This window comes from Camellia sinensis, chromosome 11 (genome assembly GCF_055761805.1).
Source record: "Camellia sinensis isolate YWXY chromosome 11, ASM5576180v1, whole genome shotgun sequence".
NCBI classification, from domain to species: Eukaryota; Viridiplantae; Streptophyta; class Magnoliopsida; order Ericales; family Theaceae; genus Camellia; species Camellia sinensis.
This window is the reverse complement of record NC_138971.1, coordinates 24,364,951-24,374,843: the sequence shown is the minus strand read 5'-3', so window position 1 is coordinate 24,374,843 and position 9,893 is coordinate 24,364,951. Positions and strand designations below refer to the sequence as shown.

Sequence of the window (9,893 nt, the reverse complement as noted above, 5' to 3'; positions counted from 1 at the left end):
AAGTCTTTCATTTTATTTTATTTTTCCTCTAAACTAGTTTTTGAAAATAAATTAAAATAACGGAAGTGATTGAGGGCCCTAAATTTCGGGGCTCGAATGCCCCGAAATTCCACTTTAAGTAAAAAAAAAAAAAAAAAAAAAGGAAAAAAGAAAGAAAAAAAGAAACAGTTTCCAAAAATGGAAATTAGGGGCATTAGGGGCAAATTTTTTAGGGCCACCAATCATTTTCCTTAAAATAAATCATAAAAACTTAACCAAATAGAGTGTTTCATAATATTTGGGTGTTCTTTAGGTAATTTGGTCCAGCACAAAAGCAATCACTTAAATTCTTCAATTAAACAGTGTGCATGTAGTTATATTATATAGTATTTTAACACAACCTATAATATTACTTTTCAGTTATTATGCCAATAAAAATTGATATTCTAGTGCAATTTTTTTTTCTTCTTTTTCCACAATTTTTGTTAGGGTATGTTTGCCCCATCCGAGGTGGAGTCAATATTAAGGGTGTAAATAGATGGACAAATTTGGAATTTTATTTTTGAATAAAATGTCGAGTTTTCACAATTTTGGTGTTCATCCTAGACTGGGACTTATATATCCTGTCTTTTGAGAATTCCACATTAACTATGTCAACAAATAGCAAGAGACATTTTAAAAATTAAAAATTAAAAAAAAATAAAAAAAGAAGAAGAAGAATAAGAAGAAGAATGATAACATAAAACTAAATGAATATATGACCCTAAAATCAAGAACTAGTTTGTCACTTAATATGCAATAGTACATGAGATCTATTGTTTTATTTATAACACACATTGACAAATTAGAGCTTAAGAACAGTTTTTCATACCATCCGATCACATAATCAGATACAATCCTCCTATATAAAATGAGATTAATACATTTCATTAGTTCCACATTATATTAGAGAATTGTGTGCAATTTTGTATCACAGGTAAAAAGATTTCAACTAACAAACTCCCTTTGTCTTACCACCCATAACTTGCACTTCCTTAACAACAATTTCAGGCTTGTATTGCTTCCAATGTATTCCCATTGCAGGAATATGCAAAGTCCCCTTCTCTTCACCCCTCTCTTCATCGCTTTCCTTCACTTCCACAGTAAATGCTATCCTTGGCACAGCAGGCCGTACCAGTTGATCTGCAAGCTCAGACGTTGCATTTGTTATGTGAAAAACCAATTTCTCAATAAGTTGTCGGCTCAAATCTTCCCGCACGACAACACGAAGGACTGTCATGTGCTCGACATTGGCAGGCATGGTGTAGGCCGGCACGATCCAACCATGGTGTCTTAAAGCTTTTGAGAGCTCAAATGGCAATCTCTTGTTGTGGGGGTCTTTGAGTGTGAAGGCTACAAGGGGTATGCCTTTTTGTTTTGAAATGATGTCAAAATGCCCAGTTTTTTCTAAGGCTTTTTGAAGCAGTTTTGCGTTTTCCGTGCAATTGGCTATGACTTTCTTGTAACCCTACATCACATTATATTCATTGTGTAAAACTTATTTGATATAAATAAAGATACGTTAACAAAGATTCACTATGTAACTATATAAGATTATATGACAAACTCTATTGAATTGTTAATCACTAACTCATTTAAAAATTTCAGCTGAGAGAGCAGTAATTTTATTATTATATTATATTCCTAACAAACATATGTTAGAAAAATTGATTGGCAGATATGTTTTCAGAAAAAACTTTGGGAGCCCGAAAACTGAAGTTTCTCCAAAGAGTGAGGAATTTAATAATAATCATTGGTGAGAACAAAATCACAGAAAGATAGATAGAAAAATCAATGTGTGGCCAGGCACATACATTTATTTTGAGTCTGGTCTCATCATATTGAATGAATAAGAACTGCATATTAATTTTTTTATGCATGTAAGTTATTAATTTAACAAGGATGAGTTTTACCTCCATGCCCATGCGTAAAAATTGATAGTATTGAGCTACAATCTGACTTGATCCTGCATTATCCAACCAAATTCAAATATATATATATAAAAAAAAAATAAAATGCTTTTTTAAGCAATTATTCACTGTCACATAGTAGGTGTGACAAACAGATTAAGGCTATCCATTTATGTTAATTTTTCCAATTTTTTTGTTTGATGGAATTACTTTGATGCATATATATGTGTATGTACCTTTGGAGAAGTTGAGGGTGAAAGTGGGTTGATCAGCCCCAAGGTAGTTAATGTGGAAGACGAGTTCTTCAGGTAAGTCCTCTTTGCTCCTCCAAATAACCCAACCAACTCCTGCATAAACAAGCCCATACTTGTGTCCACTCACATTGATGCTTTTCACCAATGGCAGCCTAAAATCCCATTCAAGTTCAGGGTATATAAATGGTGCCACAAATCCACCACTAGCTGCATCTACATGGATTGGTGTTTCCCATCTACATATCCAATGAATGAGAGAGAACAAGAAGCAGATTGTAAGCAATTAAATGGCAAGTCCAAAGAAAACCAGAAAGGGCAAATGGTACTTGCAATTTGTCGGTGCTATCAATTTGGTCTGTGTAATTTTTGTTGTATTGATTTTGTTCTTTAATTTTTTATGTTGTGTCAATTTAGCTTAATTGATGGTTAGAGGCAGTTGGGAAAAGTGTAGAGTAAGGGTTTAAAATGTTACGAATGAGGATATATTTGGAATTATATAGGGTATAATTAGATAAAATTTTAAAATTTAAATTTGGAAAGGAGTTTAATGAAAAAGTGGGTGTAATGAGGTAAATTTATGGTGTAAATAGAAGCTCTCATTCAAATTGGAAGTATACCCTCAATCATTTTGAGAAAAATTATTGGATTATTATGCTTCTTAATCTCAGCCCAAATTCTAAAGAGGCATATTATCAATTGGATTAAATTGTTACAACGTGAAGAATTTAAAAATAAAATCAATACAGCTAAAATTACGAGAACAAAAAACTACTAAAAAACTAAAAATGTAAAGTAATTTAACCAGAAGAAAAAAGGGGATTGACAATAAATGAGATGAATAATAATAGTGCATTATTCCATATTGCTTAACAAGGCATGTTTTGCATAAGATATAAGTCTCTATTTATAAAGAAATAAGAGTGTCTAACCCAGTTTTCTTGTTCTTCTCAGCTAGAAGATCATTCAAGAGCTTGACATCTTCGAATTCGCCAGTGAGGGTGGAACCAAGGATAGCAGCAACACAAATGGTGTTCTCATCCACCATCTCTACTGCTTTCTTTGGGTCCATCACATAGTAGCCTTCCCTCAATTTTACCTCTTTCAATTCCACATCAAAGTACCTTGCAAATTTCTCCCAACAAACCTATATATCAACAAGATTGAATTCATGTAATTAACCCCATATATAACACCTTGTTAGTGCATAGACAATGCTAAATGTCAAAATTAGCATGCCATTGCCATATTATGGCTAGCCCACAATCCAAAATGCCCAAAATGTGGCAGTCTCACTTAGGATTGAACAAAAAAATTCACAAAAACTGTAAGCCAACAATCCAGACTAAACTAAACTATGTGGTTTAGTTTAATTTTTTGAATCAAAAGTGGAGAACCATAGTCTGCAATTTGGTTTACGATTTTATGCTGACCTTTCGATTTAAAATTGAACTGAACTATGTATAATATAATTTATAGATGTTAGGTATTTTTACAACATATTATACCTACCATATTAAATCATATCATTCCATCTTCCTGGTATTTGGACATTGAACTTTGCGTTGTTATTCATGTATTATTTGTAATTAGCAAGGTATAGAATATGCACAAAGGTTTTTTAGCCTTGAACTGTAGTTCCAAACCGTAACTGAACCGCTTTCCAATGGTTTGGTTTGGTAGATTTCATGGTCCTGTCTATTTGGTTCTTGATTTACCTCAAAACATGTCCAAATCAAACCATGAACACCCCTAATCATACTCCAATAGTTGAGTCATTTTCTTGCATTACCATTATCTCGTCTTTCCAACTGCTATTGGATAGTTATATGGTTACATCTAGTCATTGACAACAATGTCAAATTTTGACAATCTATCAAAACTTGTGCCAAATTTGACACTAAGAAAAACAAAACCAAAATTTGGCAACTTCAATGACAGTCCCATCGGACCACCAAGTTGCTATAATATAGTTATGTCAGCTCAAATAACAGTTCCACTGGGCTGCCCTTAGTATCCATACAACTCGTTGCATTTGACAATTTCGTTTGCTCTATCTATATTACAATGTTTAGGGATGGATTTGTCAAAATTGAAAATCAAAGTGACACGAAATGCATACTTTGGCATAATCGGTGTAATTCATTGTAATTTTGTTATTGATTTAAACAATCCGATTTAAGTCAAAATATTTAGATTCAAATTGAAAATTCTAAGAGTCAAATCGACAAAACTAAAATCTAAATTATCAAAAAAATAATACATAACGTATACTTTAGGGAGCACAAATCTATTTTAGAAAATACCTGAACATTGGCACCAGTAACAATATTAGGCTTGTCAAAGGGTTTTCCCTGAGACTTTCTCTTGTTCTGCCACTTCTTCTTGAAAGCCAGCCCTGCTAACATTATAGCCTCTGATGATCCAACTGTCCCAACTCCAATTGCTTGTTTAGGCTCCCTTAAAGGTGCATTGAACAGATTTGCAATCATATTCACACATCGATTCTGCAAAAACATTCCAATAATCAAAATGAAATATGACAAAACGAAACTTAGATTAGTCTTTTCTTTAACATTACATTTCATTGATCATAGAATTGATGGTAGGTTTGTCAGAATTTTTCATTAATATGACAATTGTTTTTGTTTTGTAAAAATTCATTCGTTGTTCTATCTATTAAGGCTATATTGCTAATTATCTCATTTAATTGCTTGTGATCAAATTTACATGAAATTAAGGTTCACCAAATTATCATTTTTATCTGATAAATCCAGATTCATTCTAGTATTTTTACAGGAAACATTTGGTATCAAAGCCACTCTGCGATTGAATGAGGTTGAAAGCCTCCTAGTTTCATTTCAATTTGGACAATCGTTTTCAAAAATATTTTTATAAATTGTTAGGTTGATAAACATTTGGGACAAAAGAGACCCTATTCTGACGGGCTATTATAACTATGAAATTAGTCCAACAATGTATAACATTCTAACACTCCCTTTATGAGCAATCTCGTCTCACACATAGAGAAACAAATAGACCAAAAAGCAAGATGCACGAAGACAGATAGAATAGATTGTTTAATAATAAAGATAATAGAGGCGACAAGACTTAAACTCGAGATCTTCTACAACCAGAACTCTAATATCATATTAACTTTTATATCCGTTTCCTAACAGTTTAAACTTTTGAATAATTTATAACTTAGTGCAAAAGTAGTTTTAAAAAATTTAGAAAAATATTTTAGTAGAAGTCTTTCCTAGAAATTTTGTGCTTTCAAAACTTTTCTACAAACAATTTTCAAAAACAATTTGTCAAATAACTTTTCCATATTAATTTATGTTTTTTGTTTTCAAGAACAGAAAAAATATGTTTTTTTTTTTTTTTTTTTTTTTTGTCGAGAAAAACAGGATGATTGTTGCTCAACAATATCAGCAATCTCATCAATGGCAAGTGTTTTTAAGGGAGAGATTGGGGATTCAATTCCTTCAAAAACTATTTAACAGCTAACAAACCAATAATATATATATATATATATATAGAAAGAGAGAAACTAATAATTGGGGAATTGAAAATAAAAAAGGATTGGATTGTAATTTAATTACCTGAAGCTCAGTGGTGATGGGGTACTCATCCATGTCAACATAATTTTTGTTTATGGATTCAATCATCAACTTATCACACTCTGGTTCCATCCATGTGGTTACAAATGAAGCCAAGTTAAGCCTTGGATTACCATCTAATTGCAATTCATCATGGATTATTTGATATGCCACTTCCCTTGGTATTGAATTCTCTCCCATCCTATACCTGAATTAAACCATTGAACCAACCAAATTGCTCAAAAAACAAAAAATAAATAAAAACTTTATAGCTTGACTCAAATTTCACTTTGATATGTATTATTTCTATTTTAACAATACTAACTCTAAATTTTCAATCCAAATTCAATGAGTCCTACTGTTAAAAATGGTTGTCAAAATTCACAATTTCTTAACATATATCTCTCACAAAAAATTGAACAGTAGGACCAAATTGAAATTGGATTCAAGGCTTAGAGTTAACATTGTTCAAATTGAAATAATACAAACCAAAATAAATTTTGAATCAAGTTAAAAAAGTAAAAACTATAATTTATCCTTAAAATAATTACTAATAACCAGGGTTGGCTCTGATATTGTTTGAGCCCAAAGTGAATTTTAAGTAAGGAGACTTTCATATATATTATATAAATAAATAAAAAATTATGATCAAAAGATTATGTATGCTCAGCCATCACAAATCAAATATTCAATGAAAAAAGAAACACATAAAAAAATTAAAAAACAAAACAAAACAAAAATCATGTAATCATAACCAAAAAAAAATGTATAATAATAATCAAATAAATATTTAATTAAACAAAAACATGATGAACTCGCATCCATAATAGAGTCTATAACTTGAAACTCTATTTTTATATTACAAATATGAGACTTCGCATCATAATTTAGTAATTAAAAAAAAGGGGGAAAAAAATACAGTAGAAGTGCAGAAAACCCCAACAGGCAAGACAAAAGCCTCAAATGTTTTTAAAATAAAAATTTGATCTCCAAAATTTTTGGCCTTTTAAATTGAGAATGGGTCTTTTTATAAGAAACTTTAAATTTAAAATGTGGGCCTTTCTAATGAACTAGTAGTACAAAAGACAACATAATTTTGGGGCTTTCTTTTAAGACATTTTTAGGTCCATAATGATTGCTTTATGGTTTTTGCCCCAAACACAAGTTTGCTAATAACAAGTGATGGCAAAGCCCCTTTTGTTTGATTAGGAGATTTGAAAAAGGATTGGAAAATATATATATATATATATATGTGTAAAATTAAATAAAATATAAGTACATTTTATTCACATTTCATCTATATTTTCAACTTTCCTTTCTAAATCTTTACTCAAATCCCCTAACCAAACACACTACGGAGTCAACCAAGCCCAAAACTCGAATTCGAGCCCAGGAGTCCCTTTCCCTCCCCAAATTCCTCTAAAAATAAAAATAAATCAATTAGAGCAAATGTTCCAAAATTTGGTCTATAATGTGAGTAGTGAGCATAACCTAGGTAGAGGATCCTGAACATATCTTGATGCAAAGACTGAACTGATAAAGCTGGATGATATTTCTTCTGGGGTTTGAACATTTGAGATAACCATTCTCTCTCTCTCTCTCTCTCTCTCTCTCTCTCTCTCCCTCTCTCCAGTTCCTGTTGGGCTTCACCAAATGGGAATAAACTATAAAGGCATAAACATATTCTTTTGTGCTTGACTTGGTGCCTAGTCTTGCTTGACTTGTAAGTGAAGGTTAGAACAATCTTCAAGTCTTTCCATAATTTTCCTGATTTATGTATTCATTGCTTTTAAAAATAGTGAAGGATTGCTTTACATGACAGTTAAGGAAACTTGTTAAGTAATCTTGGAATTCAGCGCTTAAGAAATCGCAAAATAAAGTCTCTTATATATATCTACTGCTCAACAAAATTGTGTCAATATCATCATCCCATTTGAAATTTTTTTATTTGCGAAGTCATTAGTTGAAAGCACTAAGTGGATAACATCATATGATATTCGAATAGGCCGAGCTTGCCTCCAGTCTACTTAGATGGTGGATTGGAGGGTTCAGTCCGGCCTATTAGACTTACTTTTGGATTTCTTTTTAATAATTCGAACAGTTCATATTTTAAGATTTATTGAGTACATTATTCCTATAAAAAATCACATCGATTGGATAACTAATACTATGTATTCGGATCATTTTTTTATGAACCGTTAATTTTTTGACCGTCTATTTTTTTTTTTTCCAAACAAAAGTGATCCGAATACATAGTATCCGTTATCTGATCGGCTTGATTTTTTACAGGAATAATATATTCAACAAATTCTAAAATGTGAACAATTCTAATTATCGAAAAGGGATTCAAAAGTGAGCCCAATAGGCTGAACTGGACCAGACTGTCCTAGATCTGGAATGGAGACTGTCCGGTCCAATTCGAATACTATTGAATAATAATCTTAAGAATTACCAATAATATAGATGAAGAAAATCAGTACTTTCATGGCGCTTTATTTTGTTTAATTCAAATATCTTATTGTTTAAACAAAAATTATTGGGTAAATTATATTCACTTCTCTTGAGATTTGGAAAACATATAGTTAACCTTACACATTTGATATAATTATACAAACCACTCTTTTAGTATGATTAAAGTGACCAAAATTAATGTCTATGGTGGGTAAACACTAAAATAAGCAAAGATAGATATATACGGGCAAATTTCACTTTACCCCTTTATAGTTTGGCCCATGTGTAAATTACCTCCTTATTTGGAAGAAATTACATAGCCCATTTGTGATTTGTGAACTACAATGTACCATTAGGTCTATTAATGATTTAATGGAAAAGACTAAAATACTTCCGTATATAAGTAATCTAAGCATATGAACTACATATGTTTTTATCATTTGTTTGGGAAGCAAAATGCACTATAATCTCATGTGTTTTATTTTATGTGCAATTTACCTCCTCAAAATTAAAAAATGAGTATATTTATGTTTGACATGTGTTTCACACTTACTGTTAAGTTGAACGAAATATTTTTACTGTGTACTTCAGTCTACAAACCACAATAGGGTATGTGCTTATTTTCAAATGAAATGGGGGTAATTCACGTGTATAAGAGGGTATTGAAATTTGCCCAATATATATTTTAGTAGGAAAGAGATGATAATATAATTTTTTGCATTCACACGACTAACAAATTACAAATAAAAAAAAGTTCAAGTATAAGTGAATTAAAATCTTGAGGATAGTCAGTGTAATTATGTCGAAAACGTAGGACTAATTGTATTTTTTTCAACCTGAGGAGGTGAATGTGATTTACCCAAAATTAATTGTGTGTAATTTATGTTATTTTTATTGATAAGTAGAATTTACTTTGGCTATAGAGAAAAAATGACAATAACAATACTTTATGATTTATGTATTAAATAAATGTAACTTGTTGGGGCCACCTTTTCATAAATGTCTATTCACCTATTTATATTTCATTTAATTCACATTATTTTCTTATGTTCTAATAAGTCCTACGGATGACATAATTATCAAAATACCCCTAATAATATTCACATTTACATTGTGAATGTTCACACTATCAATGTGACTATTCACATTGTAAAATATGAATGTTTACATCACCAAATTGTTAACCGCTCAAAAAATATTTATAAGGGTAGAAATGTCCATAGAATACCTTAAATATGAGAATTAGAGGATTTATTAGAATATAAAAATATCTTATGAACTAATTGGGATACAAACACTTGAAAAAAGATTTTCTAATAAATTTCAATAACTTGTTTTGCAAACCTGTGTTTGACAGTTGAACAACAAATAATTATTCATCGACAAGCATACAAACATTTATTCATTTATAATCAATTGAATCTACTAAATTTCTAAAATATGTAAATCTAAATCTATTTAATCTTAAATCTATTTAGTCCCTGAATGGATTAAAAAAATAAAATATAAACTCATAAGTATTATAAATTAGTAAAAGACCCTATCTAGTTAAAATTTTATTTTAAAAAATCTTAAATTTTTATTCCATCTTTGAAAAGTAAGCAATAGTTCTTTTGGTAAATTTCTTTTAAAAGGGTAAGGGTAATTATATAGGATTTTTT

General features: G+C 30.5%; 1 protein-coding gene across 1 annotated transcript; it reads right to left on the bottom strand.

Moving 5' to 3' along the window:
* Positions 1–759: 759 nt before the first annotated feature.
* Positions 760–7,537, bottom strand: LOC114264323 (glutamate decarboxylase 4). The gene is made up of 7 exons (XM_028204927.2): positions 7,273–7,537; positions 5,785–5,989; positions 4,486–4,686; positions 3,112–3,326; positions 2,165–2,418; positions 1,932–1,984; positions 760–1,486 (listed from the first exon to the last, which is right to left on the bottom strand). The coding sequence occupies exons 1-7, from the start codon at positions 7,365–7,367 to the stop codon at positions 971–973; spliced, it is 1,539 nt and encodes a 512-aa protein (XP_028060728.2). The 5' UTR covers positions 7,368–7,537; the 3' UTR covers positions 760–970.
* Between the last annotated feature and the right edge of the window lie 2,356 nt (positions 7,538–9,893).

What these genes read in the sequence shown, in the direction of transcription:
- LOC114264323 (XM_028204927.2), bottom strand. Translation starts at nt 7,367, where the DNA reads ATGGTTATCTCAAATGTTCAAACCCCAGAAGAAATATCATCCAGCTTT. An exon ending in CCATCACCACTGAGCTTCAG is followed by an intron (nt 4,687 to 5,784) that starts GTAATTAAATTA and finishes ATGTTTTTGCAG; the next exon opens with AATCGATGTGTGAATATGAT. An exon ending in CACCCTCAACTTCTCCAAAG is followed by an intron (nt 1,985 to 2,164) that starts GTACATACACAT and finishes TGGATAATGCAG; the next exon opens with GATCAAGTCAGATTGTAGCT.